The 25,482-nt window shown below is 30.4% G+C and overlaps 1 protein-coding gene across 2 annotated transcripts; it reads right to left on the minus strand.

The window, feature by feature from the left end:
- Window positions 1-12,700: 12,700 nt before the first annotated feature.
- On the minus strand, window positions 12,701-15,492 carry LOC114733198 (heat stress transcription factor A-6b-like). Of its 2 annotated transcripts, XM_028920608.1 has the most exons (3): window positions 15,477-15,492; window positions 14,868-15,264; window positions 12,701-13,560 (listed from the first exon to the last, which is right to left on the minus strand). In XM_028920608.1, the coding sequence occupies exons 2-3, from the start codon at window positions 15,138-15,140 to the stop codon at window positions 12,772-12,774; spliced, it is 1,062 nt and encodes a 353-aa protein (XP_028776441.1). In that variant the 5' UTR covers window positions 15,141-15,264; window positions 15,477-15,492; the 3' UTR covers window positions 12,701-12,771. The 2 variants fall into 2 exon arrangements, with proteins under 2 accessions (XP_028776441.1, XP_028776440.1); XM_028920607.1 differs by lacking the exon at window positions 15,477-15,492 and having other exon boundaries at window positions 14,868-15,413.
- Between the last annotated feature and the right edge of the window lie 9,990 nt (window positions 15,493-25,482).

The raw sequence follows: 25,482 nt of genomic DNA on the forward strand, positions 1-25,482 counted from the left end.
CTTTTTTGGGATTTTTCCCTTTATTTTATGATGTTTTAAGTGTTCTAAAAAGCTTACGAGAATACAAATATAAACATGGCATCAGTTTGAGTACTCTTTTTAAAGTGTTTGGGAAAAAATAGGTAGCCCCATATTCAAACTAAAAGAAAGAAATGTTTCAAATATTAATAAAATTATAAAATCTGGATATTTTGCCACTGAAAATTTAGTCCCTTTTCTTTGTTTCCGAGGGCATACAAAATAATAAAAAAACCATTTAACAAAATAAATATGATTAATGGACGTGATCAAAATTGATATCATCATACACACATTAAAAAAAAAAGTGCAAACGATTTTTTTTTTTTGGCTAAGTCTGAAATCTCACATTGTTCACACTCTTGCACCATTTATTGTCCTCAAGGGCAATTGTTCTAAGCTTATATTTTAAAAAAAAGTTGGCAAAAAATATTTTTTCAAAACAAAAACGTTAATGTAAAATATAAAATATGATGTGGTATGGGATATCTGTAATTTTCAAAATAATATAAAATATTAATGATGATAATTTGTATTCTCAATTTCACTTTGAAAATATTAAAATTAAAGTGACGTTGTCATTTCTATTAAAAAATTAATGTTAACCATTAAAAATAAATATTAAATATCAATATTTTTAATAAAAAGTATGGTATTGAGCTCAAAAAAAATTTCAAATATTCGTAACACCTTCGCGAATATTTTTAAGACAAAAATAACTCTCAACCCAATTATTGACAACTTTACAACCAAAGATGACATTTATCAAAAATCAAGTCAAGGCAAGTAATTTGCGGTTAAACGGAAAAATTAACACTTCTAACTAAAAAGTAAATTGCACAGAAGTCCCTTAACCTTTGTCAAATTACACATATTTTTCTTATCTTTTTAAGACTTACACAATCTTCTCTTGAAAATAAAGAAGCCCGCTTAAAAATACAATTAAACTACATAAATATCCTCTAATTATTTTTAAAATTATTTAGACCTCCCTTTTATTTTTAGGGGAGGGTTGCTTTTATTTTGAAACTGGACAGGAATCCTGTATAATCTTTAGAGAGGTTGGCGTGGATTTTAGAAATGAAGAAAGATATGTGTAATTTCTTACAAAATTTAGAAATATATTTTTATTGATTTTCCACAAATAAAAAGCAAAAGTTACCTTTAAGATTTTGGCAAAATGCAAGAAAATTTGTGAACTTTATTTTGAAATCTTTCTAATATATAATGATTTTCAATTGTTAATTATACTCAAGATTATCATACCTATTACTTATGTTTAAAGGCTATTATAAATGCTAAAACATATTTACTTGTATTTATATTTTTTTGGTCAAATGTATTTATATTTTCAAAATTTTCAATTAACTTAATAAATTTCAACTAGATCATGAAAAAAAAATTCTTCTGATATATTGATTATAAATAGTTAATAAAAATATAATAATTTTATTATTTCATGTTAGTGACAAATCAATTAATTTAATTATAAAAATATTTTTTTTGAAACGACTTAATTAGCGTTTCATGCCGTTCATGAAGTCTCAGATATTCCTCTTCAATATTTTATGAATAATATAATTTTGTGTATATTTTATGTTAAACATGGGATGCATTATTAGTTTTCGAATTAGTACAATATAAAAAAAAAATTTGTGGCAAAAACTTAAAGTTTTTTCTTTTGAGACAACATTTGGTAATTAGTTAAGACTAGCTATTTTATTTCTTTTTTCTTTTTGCCTTTGGTCCAATGCTATTAACAATTTAAATCATGAATATTTGACATTAATTTCAACAAATAAAATATTACTAGTATTTCTATAATATCTGAGGTCTCCAGAAAAGACAAGGTTTTGCCTCTCTGAGTCGGTAAGGTTTGTCTCCATTTTCTGATTTAGTCTTCTCATCCAAAACAAGTGGCGAGAGCAACGTTGAAATTTCTAGTTTTTTTAATTATATATTTTTTGGACATTTTATATTGTGATTGTGGACGGCTTACCTCAAGTTATAATTATAAATGAATAAAAATGGAGAATAATCACAAATTGAATCCAAAAAAAAATTATGCTCTTCTTGAAATGTTATACAACTCTTCTCTTTTATATACATGTGTGTCTTGTTACCTCTTTTTGCAACAAATATGTGGACCCCAAAAAAATCCCCATAATAAATGAGTTTGTTGTCATTGTGGGAGAAAATTTCAAGGAAAATGACAAAAAAAGACTATGAAAATTACAAATTATCATATTAAAAATTCTCTTAAAAATGATTTGAAATTTTGTAATTTCTATAGTCTTGATTTGTCATTTTCTGAAATTTTATAGTATTTTTTTTTTGGGTAACATAGTAATTTTATCCACATATTAATAGACAAGAGGGTACGTGGCAAAAGGCAAACTGTCTTCGAAGTAGCTAAGGAAAGATGGGGGCGGGGGCAAATACACCACCGGGAGCCTTGCTTGTCCGACACGCGCCTAATGGATCAGCGGTTGTTAGATCTCCATCGTTGTTGACCTGGAAGACTTATGAGTCGGTAAACTTTGACTCTTCATCATTTCATATTTTTATTGCCATCACAAAACCATTACTAGTTCTGGTGCTAACCCTCATTTGGATGGAGAGGAGAAAAAAAAAAAAAGAAAGAAAATAAGGAGAGAAGTGTGTTTTCCCCCCTGCTTGGATGGAAAGGAAAAATGAAAGGAAATAAAAGTTAGAAAGAAAATAAGGTGTGAGACTTATCCTATTTTTTCCCCAACTTTTCTTTCTACACGTAGAGAGAAAATGAGAAGAAAACTCATTTTTTCGTACTTGTCCTTGTCTCCTTCACACATTCTTTTTTCTTTTTTTGTTCTGAATATTTGCACGCGTAAGCTCTCAAATCTAGCTGCGCCTTCCATCTCTTCCTCAACTCCACTCAAAATCGTTCTTCCATTCATCAAAACAGAGTTTCTCTCTTGCTGCATCTCTAGTATATGCACCCAAATCTTGTCTTGTCATTGAGTTTTCTTTGCTCAAGTGTGTTTCTTTCTTTTGCTTTGTGCTTTTTCTCCTTTTTGGTTTGGGATGTTAAAAAGTAGTCCATGAGTATTGCTACTAGTTTTCTATTTCTGAAATTTGTTGGGGTTCTCCTGTTATGTGCTTGCCATAAGTGAAGTTTCTGATTCAGATTTAAACAATAAAATTTTCAGATTATGTGATTTTATAGCAAGTGAAACAAAATTTAAGCTGTTCAATGGTTTGATTCTAAAGTTTTTGAGCATTTCTTCTCATGTTTTTATTTTATTGTATTTATGCCTGATCTTGATTATATGAATTTATCTATTTTTGTTGGAGGTTTAGCTCTTCATGAATGAGGGAAAACTTATGTAGAGGTGCTATGTTGGCCAAACCATAAGATCAAATGCTTTAGAAAAGTTGATTATCTTTAAGAAGGTTGATATTAGAGCCTTAAAAATGCTACCTAAAGTGTTTTGTTCAATTAGCAACTATAAAAACAATAGTAATAGTTCTGTCATTTGGAGAGCAATGAGATGAGTAGATAGATAGGAACTCTAGATTGCAATGTCTTTCCCAAACAGTCTATGTCCTTCAATTTTGGTAGTTCACGACTTCACATCAATGCAAATGCCTATCCTAGTACCAAGTTAAATTACCTTCAAAGCTCCTGCTGTGCAATCTGAAACTGAAATTCCTTGGTCTTGATCAGAGAAGGTCTATGACCCTTTAGAAAGGTGATACATACTCTTGAGGTTACTAGAAGGATTGTTCTTAACCTGACCATATTATCATCCATCATTAGAAGAAATTACACTAGTTCATGAGATTATTGAGACAAGAAAAATCTCGTTATGGATTAATACCAAGCCATTGAATAGGTTTCTCCATAAGATTAATGAAACAAATTTGAGATTCTTTGATGAAACAATGTGCTCTTACAAATGTGGGAGCAAATTCTTCAACTAGGCGTGTGTCAAGCAAAGCTAGCATCTCGTGTTTGGCTTCCAAAACTCTACACATAATGATATAAAGTCTAAAGTTAAACTGTTATAGCATCCAAAAAAAATTAAAAATTAATATTGAACCAATGGCTACCAACTCATGCACACATGCAACTTAAAATACGAAATGTTTGCATTATACTCTTCCGATCCTTAATATAAGACCCATTTAACTAATTTAATTAGATTAAAGAAGTTAGGTAAGTTAGTTAATTATAAGAAAAATGACAAATGTTTCCTAAAACACCATAATCATCTTTCTTAATACCCCATCTCCCTCTTTTACTTGATTATGATTGAGGGAGTATTCATAGGGGTAATTTAGAAAAAATTGATAAATATGATAAATGGGTCTTATATTTAGGACCAAAACCAACTCAAGAATTGGGTCCTATATTAAAGACCAGAGGAGTAGTAGTTTCAAATCACCAATGATACAAATTATTCTTCTCTGTCTTAAATATAGAAACTGGTTATAAAAAAAATTAGTGTTTTTGTTTTGATTCTACATATAAGGTCTCCATCCATTTATTTACCAAATATATATTTGTGGTGTGCTGTTAAAGAGAAAACAAATTCAACTAATTTTTTAATATATGTAAATTAGTAATGTAGTTTCTATATTGAGAAAAAAGTAATAATTAAATGCTACTTTTTTAGTCATTGAATTTCAAATTGCAAACATAATTAATTAGAATTTTTTTCAGCATTCTTTTCATAAAAGAAAAATTTTAATAATTGAATGATTTAATTTTTTTAAGAAAAATTATAATGAGAACGAAGAAAAGTGAAATTAACGTGTTATTTAAAAAGTAAACGACGAGATAAGAATGCAGTCTATTAGAAATCAAATTGATATTATTTAGGGGATATTTAAATTTTTGAAGATTTTTTAGAATATTAGATTAAATCTACTATAGTACATCTAAGAAAATTTTAAATTATGATTATGTGCTTCAGTCAATTAATTTTTATAGATTAATTAAATTAAATGGTTTTATTGACCTAAATTGGCTGGCACTTGACTCTTTAGATGAAAGGTTTTGCTGCAACACCAAAGGGTAATTTTAAATTTAAGAGTTAATTAAAAAGAATATTTTAATTCTAAATATAAAACTTTAATTTACTTTCTCCTTCAAATTTATAATTTTATTTATTAAATTATTTTTACCGATTGTATATATTTTTTTGACCGAAGACCGATTGTGCACATTAAAATGAGATTTTATCAATAAGAGTAATTTTTTTACCGAGTAATAAGAGCAATTTTCAATAAAATAATTTAAAAAGTATTTTTAAAAAAATAACATGCATTTTTTTATAAATAACTAAGTAATCACTTTAATTTTTGTAAATTAGTTATTTAATTCTTATCAAATGGATTATTATATAATACAATAATTTTTTATATATTTGTTAGATATTAAATGTAATTTTTCTGTGCATTATACAATTTTTTTAAAACAAACAAATCATACTATTTTGAATTAAAAAAGCTTATTACAAAGCTCAACTTGTTGTAACTTTTATTATATAAAATATTATTAATGTAGTATTAATTAAAAATATTAGTGTTGATGTTGATGTTAATTTTGTAGTTCATCATCCATACTTTTTTTATAGTTTAAAAATAGTATATGTTGATAATTAAAGTTCTAAATTTATATATGGATGATAAACTGCGAATAATGTTTTAGGCAACAAAATAAAATTTGGCTCATTTGAGGTGTGTGGGGTGGAACTGGTAAAATTATTTTATAATTATTTTTCAGTATTTTTTTTGTTTAATTTTATTGTTTAATTAATCAACACTTTATTGTCACTGATTAAAATTATGTCATTAAAGACAAAAACCCAATAATATCTTTTCTAATGATTGATTTTGTTTTTTAAAAATAATATTACCTCCGGTCCTGATTATAAGAGCTAGTTGATTAATTTGAAGAGATTAAAAAAAGTTAAGTTAATTATTTGTAACAAATATATATTATCTTTCCTAAAATATCCTTACTAATCAAGTGTATTTGACTAGAACTGTTACTGTTAGAATGATTATTTTAAAAAAAATGTATAAATATAAGAGACAAAGTGAATTGGGGTGTTATATTTAGAACCAAAATAAAAATCAAATAAGATTTTATATTAAGGACCGGAGGTAGTATTTGTCTGTGGCCATCATGTTTTTTCCTGCTTTTTATTGAAACGATAAATATGAAACATTTGAAATTGACATGAAGATTGAAGAACTGGAAAGAGAAGGTGTGCTGTCGGTGGCAATGGATAATGTTTTAGCCGAGATGATGCAATGTTGGGCCCCTCGCATTGTCCCTTCCCTGCAATAGAAATTAAATTATAGATATTTTCTTTTTTCTTTTAAATAAATCATGTCATTTATTTACAACTTTTAATTCATATACTGTTGTGATTTTATTATTTTTATAAAAAGAAATAGGTTGAATTGATGCTATAAAATCTTAGAAAAATACTTATATCAAGTTCTTCAATCACATGTGTGATTGAACAACTCGATATAAGTATTGTTCAACATGTTATAATATACTAATAGCTATAATTTTTAATGTATCGTATAAAATTTGAGAAAAATTCATATTATTATTTATGATATATAAATAATATAGATTTTTTTTTTAATGACCATCAGCAAAAAAAGTACTAAGCTATATCAAATATCACAAGATTAACAATAAAATTAGGAGGAGAGTAAAGAAAGCTTATTCCCTCAGCAACACTCAGCAAGTTCTTAGCTAGCATGTTGGCCACCGCATTTGCATCCCGACCACACCAAGCTAGGCTTGCATCCCAATCCTTTCCAAGCCATCCCTGAATCTCAACAAGAAGATCCTTCTCCAAGTGTTCATCATGCCAACCAACGTTTAGAATATCCACAAGCTCTCGGCAATCAATTTCGATGACAACCCATTTCCAATTCATATCCAAGGCTCTTATAAGGCCCCAAAGCATAGCCCAAGCTTCCGCATGAAAACTATTACCTTTTGCCGATATGAAACATAGAACCATCAAGCCAATGCCCTTCATTATCCCTAGCCACACCACCACATGCTGCCACCAAGTCCTCATGTCCAGCTACTCCATCTCCAGCTGCTCCATCAACATTGTATTTGACACATCCCACCAAAGATGGTTGCCAACTACAAGTCAACTGTGCTTGAGTACTAGAGCCATTAGCACCCGCATACGAACATGCAATAATGTCCTTTGACTGGGCAATAACAGAGAGACCCCTTTGATTTCCGGTTAAAGACACGATCATTCCTATTCAACCAAATCTGCCGAGCTAAGACAGCAAACCAAGTGCACCAAGGAACTTCCAAAACTCTACATTTTAGACCAATATTCCAGCTAATCCACTCTATGAAATCCCCTCTATCAAAAAACTTGAGCTTAAGTTGGTTAGGTGCAAGTGCTTCCCAGCAAGCATGTGCTATCTGATAATCACGCAGCGCATGAAGTGCATGTTCACATGTAGCCCCACAAAGATCGCAACCCGAATGATTGTCTATCCCTCGTGCAGTTTGTAGATTATTTGTATGTAACCTGCCCCTCTTACAAATCTAGAGGAAGGTTTTGCACCTCTAAGAAACTGGCAGTTTCCAAATCATCCTCCATAAGTTCCTATTAATGTTCGCATTCTAGCTGCAAAGCATGTTATATGCAGACTTCAACGTAAAGCTTCCATCATTAGTGAGTTTCCATCTTGGACTATCAGATGAGCCGCAAATAGCTGAAGGTGGGACAAGCTCTATAGCTGTGAGCACTACTGGGGGAAGGAACAGAGGAAAACAAGCCCAATCCCATGAGCCTGAAGCAGTAACATAATCAGCAACCTTTTCATCACGCATTGGTTCTACAATGTCTCTGATCGCATAAGAACGAAGATGATCATGGTTCGGTAGCCAAGCGTCTTCCCAAAACCGAATCCGGGCACCATTACCTAAAAAGTTAATTTCAAATAAAATCTTAAAATCATGGCTAAGATTTAAAAAAATGGTCATGGGTAAAATTGGGCAAAAAAAGCTCATAGATAAAATTGTACCATTAAAAAAATGGGAATATTGGGTGTGCATCAGAAATAAAATTAGAAGTAAAACTCTACATTTACTCCAAGTTAATTAGTTAGGAAGTTTTGTATTATTCTTAGCTAAAAAAATCAATGCTTTTAAGTAAAATATATTACTCTTCCAATCCTTAATGTACAACAAAATTATTGAGTTGATCTTAGTCTTAAATGTAAAATCTATTTTTTTTTTAAAAATCTTACGATGTTACAATCCTCATATGACTATGAGCGCTTGTAAAGTTACATTTTACGAAAAATTTACATATTATTAACATTATGACTGAGGCATAGTTAATGTGTAGTTTACCTGAGGTTGCCCAATATACTAGTTTGGGTCATTTCTTTGTGTCCATCTTTATAATTAAAACCCAAAGTAGGCCCAATGAGATTTTTGTAGATTCTTTTCTGGGCCAAAAGTTCAAACTTCAAAGTTTCAATTGCTATAAGGCCTTCCCCTAGAGGGGAAAAGAAAACACTGAAAACAGCCAAGGACATCTTGTAATTTGCGCTAAAAGTAAACAAAACTTCTTCACCAAACATAAAAACGTAAGTTTGAATCTTACTGCTGATATGAATATCTTATTGATGAGAAATTTGTAAATATTCTTATAAGTGTTTTTTTATGTCTGAGCATAATCTGGCCTTTAATCTTTATGAATCCTTAAAATTCAATTTATTTAAACTTTTTTTCACCAAAAAATTTTTGTTCTGACGAAAAAGAAAGATAAAACGAACAAGAATCATTGGAAAATGTGCAAATTTTATCATAAAATCAAATGGTTGACTAGGGAAGTCAAAAATTAACCCCAGTATATAAACTAAAAATGTCACTTTCAAGTTCCAAGAACTTTTTACTGTATATGGAAAAATTAATTTTTGTTTAGGAGAGGAAGCAACGGACCGCTCTAGAACAAGAAGCTGGGAGACTGTCCACCATCCAGATCCCATCATACCTAAAATAAAATTGTCTTTTACAAGGCTTTGGTCTCTCTCTCCCTCTCTCTCTTACAGCCTTTTTCAGTAGGGAGTAGGGACCATGGGCGGCACGTGCAATCTTATCACTTTACTCAGACGATTTTAATTTGCAGAAACTTGTAATTATTATTATTATTATTTGATCCAATTTCAATTCATATGACATCATTGTCCCCCATTACGTTCAAACCAAGAGGCAAGAGCATTACATTTCAGCTTTTTCTGTCTTCTTTGTTTTTCTCTACCTTCTGCATTAGTTTAGAACGAAAAAGGCATTTGCAAATCCATCCCATTTTGACCTTCTTTTACTCAAATCATTATAAAAAATATTTGCCTCTTTACCTCTTCTACATGAATTGCACTGACTCTATCGTCATATTTCAATATTGCTTTCATTTTAATGATTTCTATTACTTTATATAAGTTTGAATGTGAGCTAAAATTATTTGTTTTAACCCTCAACGAGTTTAAATTTCGATTTTGTTTTAAATTTATGAATTTCTTGCACTAGAGGTCTTCTAAATGCAGTCATATGCATCAAGCTGCCCGTAGATTTTTTGCTTCAGCAATTCCTTTTTGTTTTCTTGTTTTTCTCTGCCTTCTGCATTAATTCAGAAAAAAAAATTTTAGGGTTATATTTTATATGGGCAAAATGAAAAACCTCCTTAGTTTTAGACAAAATTAACGAGTTACATAGTTTTTATTAGGTCTCATGAAAAATATTAAAAATTACTTATAAATAGATGCATAAGAAAATATTTAAATTTTGCGGTGTTAATCAAAACATGATTTTGAACAAAGTATTGGGAGAGCGGTCCTATCTTAGAAACCGCAAAAAATTTGTTTTTAACAAGTTTCTGAATGATAAAACTACTTTTCCACTCGACGAATGAAACTCAAGTATTAGTTAAGCCAAACGACTCTGACCCAAAAAATAAAAAATAAAAAATACTTGTTCTGCCACGTTGGGACAATGGGGTGATATGCTTTTTTTTCCTTTATTTTTTCATACTAACTCCTGTACTAATTATAAAACTTCGATTATAATAAATTGAATTTGTTATCTAATACTGCCTTTTATTTTTAAAATAAAAGTTAATTAGAAGTTGGATAAAGTTTGCAATACAAGATATTAATCCATTTTGTTCCTCAAAGTTATAATTTTTTACAAAATATCCTTATTAATTGTACATATTAAGGTTTTCTCATTAAATAATAGTTTCAATACACACGACTAAAAAAATAATCTAAAAAAATCAATTCATATTTGTTATAAAATAACTGATTTTATTAATTTTTTTAATATATATGGCTAAACCAGTTATTTAGCTCTTATTTGTTAGTATTTTTTCAATGAAAGAAGTAAATGATCATCCACAGTTGACAGCACTCGACAGTGATTGTTACGAGAGAACACATATAATTTATTTATTTATTACGATATTTAACTGATTAACTAATTGAAAATTAACAGACGTGGCTAGAATATCAACGAAACGTCTCATATCTGGAAACTCCTGGATTATTTGATTATTTAAATCAAAAGAGGAAGAAAAGTGCTAGAACGGATAAGAGGGAATCATCGTGCATGCCAAAAGATGATTTAATTTCTTTCACATCACACATTTCAAGGATAATTAATTGGCTTTCTGTAATATAATTAATATTTTCACCACCTATGATATATCATATCATATTATATATAGTAATATAATATAGGAGGAATGTGATACGATAATGATATGGGTGTAAAAGTCTGTCCGTTGATGATGAGATGCTAGCAGCTTCTCAGATGTGCCTGCAAGACTAAAAGACAGAATGAATTAATCAGCCAATTAGGGACAAAGCGATTGATTAGTGGGATCTTACTCGAGAATGTATAGATCCAGTAAAATTGCGTACAAAATTTATTTTTTAAATTCCTTTAGTTCATCCTAAATATAGAATTTATTTACCTAATTTGAAATAATTAAGAAAAGAAATGACGTTAGTTTTTAAATTAATACATCAACAATTTATGATAGACAAGAATAGGGCGAATTGTCATAGAGATGTTTTTGAAAGATAATTAGAGGCTAACTCTTTTATCGTGATTTTATGGTATATAATGTATTTATAACTTTAAATTTGAAAAAAAAGAGAGAGTCTATTTTATGAGTTTTAATTTGAGTTTAGTTCAACTTTTAATACATTTTTCTAATTTTATCCTTGATTATTTATTCTCTCATATTTGCCACTCTCTCTTATCACTTTTCTTCATATATTTTTTTTATCATTTTTCTCATCTGTCATAAGGATATATTTAAAATAAAAGTATATTTCTGATTTGTTTTTGTTTTTTTAACTAATTTTAGCTGATCGTTCATTATACACAAATCACTTAGTTGAAACTCATAATAAGGATCAAAGCAAGGGAGTATATGAAAAGAATTTTGTATTAATTTGCCTGAAAGTGTTTATCAGAAGAAGCTGAAACAAATACCCGTTATTACTGAAAGTCAAAGGAATGAATATAGTTCGATAGCAAGGGATGTTTGAGTGGTAATCTGACAATAGTTTTAAAAATGATTTTATAGTATATAAAATAAGTATGTGAAGTAAATTTTATCTCGATTTATATGAAAGTCTTTCTTAAAAACTTTGTGTTTTTGAAACACCCCCATAAGGTTCAAAAGAGTATAGTCCTATATTAAGGTTTAAAGGAGTCAATTAACCATGCAATTAGGTTTATTGTGTCAAAGGGACTGCTAACTTAATTAGCCCATTTCTAAAGATTTTGATACAAGCACTTATTAACTTCTAAAAATTCAAATTATAATTCAGCTAGAAATTTAAAAAATAAATTTTGCTGTAGAGGAAACTAGCCATCTAAAAAGAGTTTTGCATGTCATTATGCAAACTGAAATTAAATGTGCAGCAAGTACTACTGGGAGAAAGTATTATCCAGTAACGTATGGAAGACAGTAAACTAAGTTCATTTTAATTTGTTATACTTTTAGTGTCAAAACTTTTAATTAAAGTGCGATAACTGTATACTTAATTAGATAATCTTTCATAATCCTATCTCTGACTCAAAAAATTTAGTAATAGACACGAACTATTAATTTTCGTCCATCTAAAATCATGAAATTAACTAATTAGGAAAAGAAAAGGAAGCATAAGAAACCCTGAGAACAAATCTTAATAGTGGTTCAATTGAAAATTTAAATATCCTTATGACATAACTTTCAATATGATTATTTTAAAATAAAAATGCAAAATAATGAAATACTAATATTTTTCAATAGTCAATAATTTATCAAAAAAAAAATATTGATTTAAATTCAACATAAAATAAAACCTGAATCATTCCAATCAAATCAAATTTGAAGAGTTGAGAGATGAGAAATGTACCAAACGCACAATCCTCCTCAGAGATCTGCACCAAAGTTGAATCCAGTAATCAAAATTAAAACTAAAATCTATTATTAGTCTCTCAATAAACTGTGCTTAAACTTTTAAAAAAAAAAAAAACTCATCCCAAGAAGGGAAAAAATCGCTTTGAAAAAAAAGGGATTGTATAGCATCTTCAAAACACAGAGAAGCCTGGAGAAGTCAATAGTCACATCAGTAATTAAGAAGAGTTGGCCCATGGATTGATATGGAAGAAGAAATTAAATCATGAGAATATTAATCAATTATTTACGGAGGAGGACGATTATTAGAGGCTAAATAACCAAGTTGTTCGGCCAACACATCAACATCTTCTTCGTCTTCCTCGAAGCCTCGTACAACTTCTTCAATATCCTCGTCCAACAAGTCTTGCCAAAACACTTGATCATCAATCTCTTTCTCTCTATTATTAATATTTTCACTTCCAACTTGGACAACCTCATTATGATGTTCTTCCTCTAACTTTCCAATCAAATCCAAATCCTGAGCAGCATGATCATCAGCAGCAATAATATTATCTTCAAGTTCAACGAAATCTGGGCATTCTAATTGGCCCATGAACTCAACATTACCACGATTACTAGGTCCTTGATCGATAGTTCTTCTTCTTTTGTGTGAAATTGCTTCTTCAAGTTCCTTCTTCCATTCTTTCTTCTGAACTAACTGCTGAACAAAGTTAGGGTTTTGCATAGCTCTAGCTAAGAAATTCATCATTTGCTGCTGCTTCTGTTCGGTTTTCTTGAGCCTACATTCCATTTGTTGAAGGCGGGTTCTAGCATTTTGTTGTTGTTGTCTGAGTTTTACCAGTTCCAGCATGAGAACCTGCTTGTCTCGCCGGAGCCGGTTGATCTCTCCGTCGAGCCCGAACCTCCCTACTTCCACGCATGGATCTAGAGCTTGATGATGATGATTATGATGTTGCTGTTGTTGTTGTTGAGGTGTTTTCTTTCTCCTTATGTTCTTCAGAAGATGCTTTTGTCCTCTCAAAAACCCTTCATTGGCAAATTCCCATCTATCTGGATCAACCTTTCTGAATCCCTATAACAAGATATCAAGGTATGAAATCTCTTCTTCCGTGTCAAGTCCATAAAATCCTAATAAATAAATTAAGCAATGTGTGTTTGATGTACTCGTATAGAGTAAACGATATATACGATATATGGATTCAGATACATTTTAATTGTTAATAAAGCATAATAACATCGTATCATCATATAAGTGACCCTCACTTAGTAAGATAAAGATTCTTATTGTCGTTGTTATTATATAATTTCAAAAAGTCATGAAGTCAATTCCTATCTGTGATATATGATTTCATAGTTGAATTTGAATTAAAACTAATGGATCAGATCGTCGGTAGAGAGTATCTGAATTCTCTCATACATACATAAGTACAAGTTACACGGATGAAAGTACATCTGAATCTAAGTGGCAATGATATAAGAGGGAACCATGGACTCCCTAATGGAACCCCATGTGAGGAGATGCATTTGGATTGAACAAAATGAACGAAGATGAAATTTCTTAGGTATTTGAATTGATTTGAATTTGATATGTAAGACTTTTAAACATAGAGAAGCAATAAAAATGGGTGAGTAGTAGAAAAATAAAAGTTAAATCTGTATCAGAGAAAATGTTAAAAAATTATTCCTTCTCTTTAAATTTCATTGATATGATCAATTTGAGACCTTTAGGTGTAAAGGTCATATATGAAGGGTATTAGAACCAAAGATGTATTCAGTATTCACATAAAATCTCACTATTCCTGCAGACGCATCCAGTAAAATCGTCCTGGGGAAATTTACAAACACATCTAATCAAGACTTAAGATCGCAGAAATGATTGTAATGAGAGTGCATTAAAGCATTTTAAATTGTAAATTGTGCACTTTTTCTTCTGTTCAAACACATTAAACACGCAATAAGTAAACAGTATGGAGAAAAGGTTGAATAAACAAATATTAATAATGGGACCGATATCTATCCCTAATTTTAAAAAAGTAGAAGATAAGAGATAATAAAAGAATAATAGTAGTTTCAGGCAGCAAAAAAAAAGATAAAAAGGAATAATACAAATACAATGCATCCAGCTGCTTCTTCAAGAACGTGACTGAAGATAAGGTTTTTTTTGCAGTTTCACAAACTTTGATTGTATCTAAAAGAGATCCAAAGATCAAAAACATATTACAGAAGAAAGAAAATCAAACAAAACCCATTAAAACAGATCAGAAGGTGCAAGGAAAATTACAAGAGATCAGGAGGGTTTCAATTTGATTATCGCATCTAAGAAAAGAAATAATCCCAGAAGGGGGGGGGAGATGAAGAAGAAGAAGAAGCAAAACTCACATAGGTGTTAAGCTGTCTGACGAAGCTGGAGAAATTGTTGTGTTTGAAGAATCTGGGAAGGAGGCTCATGGAGAAAGACTGTGGATCCCAGACAACGAAACTATTGTTACCTCGGCTCCACGAAATTATGTGGTTGGTGGAAACATCGTCGACGATGTCGTATGTTTTTGTCAGAAACGGCGGTGGACCAGCTTCGTGAAGCCCCTCCATTGGCAGTGGAGCAGCCATGGTGGTGGTCGCCTCCATAATAATCTCCTCCTTCACCTGATTCATCGTAATCACAGTAACTCAGATCTGGGTCGGGTTCTTTTTGAGTAACAACAAATGGGTTCGGCTCAGATTTGATCTTAATTGAAGCTAAGAGCAGACAAGTCAAGAGCTATGGCGGTTCACCAACCTACAATTCATGAATGAGATGATTTTAAAGTACTCACATTAGATTACTGATAAAAAGTCTGAGTTGTAACTGAAAAAAAAGAAGAAAAAGGTCCGAGTGATAAATGTAAGAAACAAGAAGATATCAGAGAGAGAGAGAGGGAGAGGGAAGAGAGAGAGAGAGAGAGACTGAGCTTAGTGAATGGAGTATGGAGAATTGAAGGATAGTTTTACCAGGGTTTGGTGATGAGAGTGAAAGAGGAGGAGGTGGGGGATGGGGTTTTGTGCAATATATAAATAAAAAGAGGTGATGTAGAACATTTATTTATTTGTTCTCAATTTTATTTTTATTTAATGGGGAAGGTTATAAAAGGCAACAAAATCAATACAACTTCAATAGGACAATCAGATATTTTTCTCACTCCAATGTTTTTTCTCCTTTGGGAAAGTGTATTGTCCCACACGGCCACACCCACGCTCCCACTTTTTTTTTTTTTTCCACTTTTTTTTTTTTAAATCCAGTGGTTTACTTATTTAGAGGGTGTTTGGAATTGTATAAAAATACTTTTTAAAAAGCATTTCTTTATAAAACAAGATAAACTCCTCTTCATATTTACTTTATATACTGTAAAAGTACTTTTAAAATTATGATTTGATTTTTATCCAAACACTTCCTTAATCTTTTAATGTGTGGCAATTAATTTGCAATGAAATCCAAAGTAACTTGCTATAAAAATTTTGTTCTAAAATTTATCATCTAATATCTAAATTTGTTTAAGGATTCGAATGCAATCTGTTTTAAGCACCTCAACATGTGTAATCTTTTTAGTTATGTGCAACTTATTATTAATTACGTGTCAAATAGAAAAAATTTGAATATAATAAAATATATGTTGCATATAATTAAATAAAAATTACATCGGTTTAAAATGAATTGTACACACTAAAAAGTACAAGTCTTTAGGTGTTTTTTCCAAGAAATTTTGTAATGGAAGATTTTCAGCAATTTTCACTAAAATATTGGCATTGTTTAGGGAAGTTGACCTTATTATATAGTGTTTAATTATTTTTATTATCATATTTAAATTGTATTAATATCATACAAAATATGTAAAACAATGTCATTGCCATTTTTGACAGGCTTCCTTGCTTGAAGGGGACTTGGTGATTCCGATTATGGAAATGAGTTGTCAGAAGGTTCTGGAATTTCAGTGATCAAATGGGGAGGCTTTGCTGAGAGAGTGGAACCCACTGTGCTGCTATCTAGGGACACCATCTCACAATCCTTTTGCTGCTTTTGAATTCTGATATATCATAATCAGATTGGCACTTTTATTTGCGACGATGACGTCTTTTGGAAACAAAACATTTTAATTTTAAGTGTCTATATAATTTTAATCTATCAAATTTTAAATTATAAGTTTTAATTCTGTAAAAGATAAAATTATTTATATTTTTTTATCAAATTATAAGGATTAATATTTTAAATTAAAAAAATTGAGAAATTAAAACTTATGATATGAAACTTGATGGACGAAAACTAAAATATGAGCAAACCTGATGACTAAAAAATTGTATTAATCCTAATTTTAATGATAAGTATATCGCTACTTTAAGATATTTACTTTATTTTCTAAGTTCTAAATATGCAAGAGTAAGAAAATCTTTCAAAAGCCAGGGCGGTTAATTGAGTTAGATAAGCTAATCTTGACAATGATTTATAAATTTAAAAGTCTCGCTATAATTATTTGTGGTTATTTCTTGTCATTGCGATTTAGACATGACAATTTTTTTGTCTGGCTTTACATTTTTTTTGGAAATACTTTGTAAGTGGTTTTTTTAATCAAAAGTAGTTCACAAGAGTTTTAATCCGGCCCCCTTTTTTTGGGCCCAAACCTGGCCTTTATATTAACCATGTAATTATTATCTGGACTAAAATAACATTGCAGGATTAGACTTTTAAATAATACTACCTGTCACATAACTAGTTTGAGAATATTAAAAAAATTAATTAAATTAGTTATTTATAATAAATATATATTGTTTTTTTTAGAATACTCTTACTAATGATATTTACTAACTAAAACTATTATTTAATGAAACTTTTAACATGCGTAGCTACAGTGACTACAGTGACTTTTTTGGGGAAAAAAGATAAATATGAGAGACAAAATGAATTGAATTTTTATATTTAAGATTAAATTGAATGTAAAACTAACCCTTATATTAAGGATTCGAGATAATATATGTTGAGTTGACATTTAAATCTTAGTCTACCGGACAATAGTCTAGTCTATATTATCCATAAAAATACATGTGCTTACGTTTGTGAGGATGTTACCAATGAGTTGATTCATCAAATTATGCGAGCTTGGTAACCACTTAATTTTTTTTTTATACGAGGGAAATCAAAAGCAACAAAGAAAAGCAACAGAACTATCCTATTCCTTCGAGGTCCAGGAAGTTGCGAACACTGTTGGGGCCCAGGATAAGGAAACCTAGGTTATCATTCAGGGCTCTCTTTGCTAGAGTGTCTGTCATGAGGTTATCATCTCTAGCAATAAGCTGGCAGTCAAACCTCCTTATCCAGGAGGATCTTTACTACACCAAGTCACGTGAACAGTAACTCGCATGCACGTGAACAGTAACTAGGCAACGTGGGTATACTATTTGAAAGAACAGGAGGTTGCTGAACGTTGGTGGGGAACGAGTCATAAGGATTCTGGTGGATATTTCTTAGAGTCAGCCGCAAGTCTCGCAACTGAAGCTTTTATTTATTTAGTTTATTTATTTTATTGCCAATTATCATTTTCCAGCTATAAAAGAAAACCCATGTATACAAAAGGGGATCATCGAGAAATAAAAAGAACCAGTGACACCTTCATGACCGGATTGGCAAAGCACATAACGGTAGAGGTTTCTTTGATAACTTGAATCACCTCCAACTTCGTGCGATCATCCCTTTTATCTCCTCAATGAGAGACCAGTCCTCATGCAGCTCCGGCGTAGCGTTGTTCAGCAGTTAGAAAACATCATACTAGTCTGTCTTGAGTATCACGTCTCTGAAGCCGCAGTCCCATGCCTGTTTCATACCAAGGAGGCAGCCCCAGAGTTCCGCGGTGAGATTGTCGCCTGCTTGTAAGCGAGACATGAATCCTTCATAGATGTTTCTATTATAGTCCATTAGAACTCCTCCGCAAGCTGCAGCGTTGCTCGCGTAGGAGAAAGCGCCATCCACTTCTATGACAGTACTACTTTCCGTGCCCGAAGCAGAGGCTGCGGTAAGAGGTCACTGGTTCTTGTCCAAGTTGACGTTGTTAGGCTTGTGAGAAGTCTTGTTGATACAGTCTAAGATCACACATGCATGGTTTAAGATTTTATCTGTTTCGGCTGTGCTATTTGCGTGCAGGAGTTCATTTCGGTTTCGCCAGATCAACCAGCAGATAATAATGAACAAACCTTTCCAGTAACCCTTACCTCCGTTCAAGTTGCACTTCAAGTTGAGTTGGACCTAGTCTTGCATGGATGAAGTGAAGAAGCGTTGCTGAAATTTCTGTTCAATCACTGATTCCTACAATGTTCTAATCCTTGGGCAATCTCTGAGGGCGTGGAGCGCATCTCTCAAGTGGTTCTTGCATCGGATACAAGCTCCATTATCATGAAGACCTCGTTTGTGTTTTACTTCATTCGTGAGGAGCTGTTCATGCAGCATCAGCCAGGCAAATGTTTTGCACCGTTGTGGGATGTTGAGTTTCCACAAATCCTTCCAGTTACCAGCAGGAATGTTATCATTGGCATTGAGGCTTCGATATGCGGAGCGAATGGAGAACTCGCCACTTTTTTCCCATTTCCATCGAGCTCTTTCCACACCGTGATGGTCATTTATGACGTGTATACCCTCCTTGACTTTATTCCATACCTGTTTAATACCACTCCAAGTATTCGACCCGCGCTTCTTCGTATTTATCCTAGGCAGTAGGTCATCACCACACCCATATAATTTTTTTAATCATACAATCAATCAACCAAAGGATATAACTTCTGCAAAAAAAAAAAACAAATTTTTCTTGTAATTAGTTGCATCAATAACAAGCATGTATTATTTTCGATCCTTAATATTAAAAATAGATAACTCATATACAGATATTAAAAAATTAGTTAAATTAATTATTTATAATAAATATGTTTTGGTATCCTGACTACCCCTTGATTTTTTATTATATTATTCAGAATGCAATGTCCTAACTCCTAAGGAAAATTTAGCAGTCTGCTTTCAATCCTATGATTTTATTCGAATAGTTAATAGTTAATGCTCCTTAATATACACAATCAATAAAAATATCTTGAATAAAAATTATAAATTCTGGAAGTGAAGAAGATTAAAGTCTCTTGTTTAAGACTAAAATGAATCTTTTATTTAATTATTATATTTAGAAGGAAACGTAGTATTTAAAGTAGACAAACACTTCAAGAAGCATCTCAGGCGTTTAATTAACCCCATTACGTACACAATGTAGTTCAAATTCTCGCGATTACCTGACTTGTTTTACACTCATTATAGGATCTAACTGAATAATTTAAGAAAATTAAAAAAAATTAATTAAGTTAATTATTTATAATAAATATATTTTATTTTTTTCTAAAATATTCTTACTTATAATGCGTATCGACTAAAATTATCATTTGATGAGACATTTAATACATACAACTATTATAGGAACTATTTTGAAAAAATAAATATAAGAAATAAAATGAAATAGGTCTTATAATTAAAATCAAATTAAAAATTAAACTAGTTATTATATTAAGAATCCATCCGAGATAGTATCAAATTATGATATTTGATATTTATAAGTTATGGCAAAATTACAACACGTGTGACTCCCTAAATGGAGATATTTTGCTAAATTGACTTTTAGTTTCAAACGTCATTCATCTTAAAGCACAGATTTTGAATCCGTATTCCACCTTTTTCTTATGTTTTTGCATGCCCTCACAACAATTTATAATACTACAGTTGTCTTTAATATAAAAATTAATTTGATATTTAAATTTATTTTAAATATGAGATCTTAATTTGCTTTCTCTTTCATATTTATCTATTTTTTTAACATAGTTCTTGTAGTAGTTTCACATATTGAAGGTTTTATAGCTACTACCTTCAGTTCTTAATATAAGAGTTAGATGATTAATTTGAGCAAATTAAAAAAATTAGTTAAGTTATTTATTTGTAATAAATATGATGTTATTTTTTTTAAAATACCATTACTAATCAAGTGTTATTTGATGAAATTTGACATGTGCAACTACTATAAAAACTATCTTAAAAAAATAGATAAATATGAGAGACAGAGTGGACTGGAGTCTTATATTTATGATCAAATTGAAAGTCAAACTAGCTCTTCTATTAAGGACCAGAAGTAGTAATACACATGATTAGCAAGAATATTTTAAGAAAAACAATATTTATTTATTAAAAATAATTAATTTAACTAATTTGTTAATATATTCAAATTAGTCAGTTAGTTTTTATATTAAAGACAGGAGGTAGTAATAAAAAGAAAGAAAATACTTATATCAAGTTTTTTATATCAATTATATCAAGTTTTCCAATCACATATAATCATCTATTTTAAAAATAAAGAAGTTGACTTAAATTATTTTTTTCTCAACGACGGGGATAAGTACTCATACACATGCTCCTTTTCTTTCGTTGAAATGCTCATACACGTGATCTATTGATTATGATCGGTACAAGTACTAATTAAGTTATATGTAAGTTGCCACAAAACACAAAATAAATAGTTACTATGCTCATGCACGTTTCCTTGTATTGTATTTATACATAATATGTAATTTAGTTGATTTTAGTTTTATTTTAATCCATGTGAAAAAATTAATCTAATTATGCTTGCGGATGAAAAGTTACATTACCAGTTACTAATATTATTTTTCTTATAGATTAAATGATGAGTTTAGAGACTAATATTTATAATTAAAAATTTTAAGAATATAATAAACAATAATTAAAAATAAGATAAAACATTAAATATTTGCACATTAACTATTTTTTTAACAAAATTGCTCAAGATATTCAACTTGCAGTTGAGCCGGTAAAACAGGCCGAGCTTATCAGGCCAACCCGTTTAAACTCGTTTAAGTTAAGAGTCGGGTTTGTAATTTGGGGTTTTCAAAGGGAACTTAGACTTAAAAAGACCATCCCTGTAGGGCTAAAAAATATATGAGTCGGCCCTGTAGAGTTGCAGACCAACCCGTTTAAGCTTGTCAATAGTAATTTTTTTCTTAATTTATATTTCTTTTCTTGACCCTAACCTAAATCCCTAACATTTTATATACTCTTCCTCCTTAAGTTTCACTTTCAGTCTTTCACTCACTCTCAGCTCATACCTCAGTCTTTAATGATATTAAATTAAATAAAAATATATTCTCCATATCCTAAATCAAATTTCAAATTTGTATTTATTTGAACCAACAGTTATATATTAAAATAAACAAAATATATTCCCTGTATTAAAAAAAAATTTTAATAATTGAACCAATAGATACATATCAATTTGTATATATGTTATAAAATTTTAATAAATAAGTTAACACTTTTTCTAGAATGACTATATCAAAATTTTTACTCTATATTTAAATAGAGTTAGACAAGCCAGCTAGACAAAACCAAAGAAGACAATCTTGAACAAAAGCAAAAAGGTGATGACATAGTTAGCTCATTAAAAGCATACTATGAATCAATCCAAAGTGCTAACTGCTAAGATATTTCAGAGTAAGTAAAGAGACTGTGCAACAAAATGATTTTCACAATTAAAGCTTGAGGAAAAAAAATACTACTAAGTAGGCAACGTAGGATCAATCCCTAGTAGCTGCTAAGTTGAAACTTCTAAAACAAACTTAACATTGATACTTTTAAATAAACTTTCTGGTGGGCAAAAAATTCAATTAAAAAAGACGGAAGGAGACATATTCAACTCCAGAATAGCTAAATAGTATTGAGAAAAAATCAGTGATATTTTTAGAAGTTAAAAAGAGCCTATTATTAGTGAAGCATAATTAAATATTCTTACAATTGATGATAGTGATGATAGTGTTTGTCCACTTTTTTTTTTAGTGAAAACGTTTGTCTACTTTTAATGAAATTTCTAGATGTTAATATTATTAACTTGTTATGTCTAATGGATATTTTAGATTTTTTGTATGTTGATGGACATTTAGATATAATGATATTTTGTATTTGTGAGTTAATTTTATTCATATTTTTTTACTAGTAATTTTATTGCTTTATTTTTATTTTTTGATAAAATATATAAGAAATATAAAAAATAATTTTTTAAAAAACAAGCTGAAAGCTCGTGAACCAGCCCTGAAATTTAAGAAATGGGCCTGAATGAACAAAAGAACCAAGATTTTTTTTTGCCGGGGTGGGGTGGGGGTGGGGGTGGGGTGCCCGTGGCCCTTGGGGTTGGGGGGACCACATGACGTATCTAAGGCTTCGTCTCACATGAGAGAAATGAAATGGAGAATATTTAAAAAAAAATTAATAAGCTTAGTTAAAAAATTAAAAAGATGAGATTAAAAATTTTTAATTTTATTACTCTTATATCTTATAAATTTTTTAATTAAAATTTTAAAATCTCAATTTTTTTAATTTTTTAAATTAAATTAATTAAAATTTCTCTCTTCTCCTCTCCCTATTTTCCCGATACCAAACGTAGGGCAGGGGAGAAGAAGGGCGCGCGTAGGTCAGAAGTTGTACTCAATCGATGACACCTCAACGAACAAGGCTGAATGATGTTCTGTCGCGGGAAAAGGACCCGTCTTTTTGGTGTCACCACCACAGGCCGACACGTGTAACCAGCCTCCAATAATTTATTACCATTAATTACACTGATGAGCCCTACCCCAAAAACCAAAAATAATTAGTGTTACGTTTGGTCCTAATTATAATTATAAGAACTCATTTACACAAAAATCTTAGTAATTACTCTTCTGTTCTATTCATAAGAGAAAGAGAAAAAGTTTTTTTTTTTGGTCTTTTTTATAAGTCAATTCATTAAATTTTTAGTATAAATGTACTATTTTATCCTTCATTTATTACAGTGTAGATAGTTATTTTTTTTAAAGATATATATATTAAATGGGAATAAAATTAAAAAGTTGATATATTTTAATGAAGAGTTAATACAGTTTAAAATTTTTTCTTAGTCTATATAAAATATGTTTAAAAACACTTTATAAATAGGACCAGCAAAATAATTAGGAACAAAGGTACCATTACTGGGTTGGACGAGCGTAGAAGGGCATGGAAGATCCTAAGGCACCATGACAATTCAAAAGCAATCAGCCAATCAGGAGATAAATTACGTGGGGCCCATAAATCTTTGCTTTTTATCCGCTTTCTTTTGATATTTTGGCTTTTTGTCTAATTCAAACTTTAGCATCAAATTATTACACCTCACGCCCCCCAAAAAAGTCTTTGATTACTTGCTGCTTCTTTAGTGTCCCGTTCAAGGCCCAGGGAATGTTTATAAATGAATTTACAGATCCTCTACTAATAAAATTTTCATATTAATAGAAAAATTTGAATTCAAAAAGTTGTACGATTAACATTTGTTGGCTAATGACTTTACAGTTTAAAAGCACGGAAACTTTCTTATAGCAGAAGGTTATGAGTTCAGTTTTATTTGTTACCTCATACCATTGCTAGTTGCCTCTCTAATTAAAAAAGAATCCCTCACAATTGATTCATATTAATTATCTTAATCATTTTATAGAATTATTTTCTTAAAAAAAATAACATTTAGAGCAAATAAAAATGATGTATTTTTCTCTCACAAAAAATGATGTATTTTCTTTTGCATCTTCATAGTTAAAGTTTTCTGTTAACCAAATCAAAAGTAGTGTATAACTTTTAAGGTTAATTTACATTCAGTATCCTAAAATATTTTGTGGTGCATCTAGCATCTTAAAATGTTATTTTAGATGTGTCTACCATTGTGAAACATTTGTTGGTACATCTAGCATTTCAAAATATTTTTTCTAGGTGCATCTAGCACTCAAAATAAATCCTCTTATTTTCAACATTGTTTTTGGCTAGGTATATGTATTTTTTTATTGAAAGTAATTTTATTTGAAAAACTATTAGAGAATAAATGTAAGCACATTTTTTTAGTAAAAATTTAAATAATGGTTCGTTGTGAAGAACTAGTTTTTTTTTATCAGACCAATTTTTTTAAAAAAAATTGTTGAATTCACGTGACTCCGAAATGAATCCTTGGGCTATAACAAGTTTACCCTTAGTGGATTAGGGCCTAAGCCCATCTCAATTGGGCATGAATGAAAATAAGAGAAAGTATGGATAAAAGACTGGTGTCTGGTGATATTAGGGGTATTCACAGGACGGGACGGGATCAGGATAGGCCCGTCCCAGTCCCGTCCTGGTGAATAAGGACGGGACAGGGATTTTGTCTTGTGTCCCGTCCCGTCCCGGTCTTGACAGGACCGGGATGGGACATGGATGTCTCGCTTCTTCTTCTTTTTTTTTTTTAAAAAAAGATACTATGATTTTTTATATGAATTTTTTTATGTTATAATGCTAATTTTTATTGGGCTTCTAAAGATAAAACATTAGAAAATATTATGTAGAAAGCTCAATTATATAGTATAAAAAAGATGTAAAAATAACACTGAAAAAAATATAGGAAAAAAAACACTATATAATGTCTTTATGAATTATTTTATTGAGAAATGAGATTTTGTTAAGATAATACTACAACTTAAGAGCTAAAAATTACTATAAAAATAATAATAATTATTAATAAGTAAATTAAATAATCTAATAATAATTATTAATAAATAATTTTTTTGAAAAAAATACCCCGGGACGGGACGGACGGGACAACCCCATCCTGTGTCCCGTCCGAAATTTTTTCATCCCGTCCTGTCCCGTCCTGAACTCATCGGGATCGGGACGGGACAAATTAAACATCCCTAGGTGATATACCTGTCTTGTTTAAAATAATTGGTGGGTAATGGTTACGCACATTTTGTTATGTGGGTTCAAGGAGGAGGGGATATGGGGAACAACCACACTGACAGTTTCTTTCCCTCCCCTTTTTAAGCAATTCTCTTCTCTACCACATACATATTTCTTATTTGTTGCGTGGCTTAATCGGAGTTCAGAATTGCATTTTGGTTTCTTGTGGACAGTTCAATC

The sequence above is a fragment of the Neltuma alba genome, unplaced genomic scaffold (genome assembly GCF_004799145.2).
Source record: "Neltuma alba isolate B1F8T4 unplaced genomic scaffold, ASM479914v2 tig00012981_pilon, whole genome shotgun sequence".
NCBI classification, from domain to species: Eukaryota; Viridiplantae; Streptophyta; class Magnoliopsida; order Fabales; family Fabaceae; genus Neltuma; species Neltuma alba.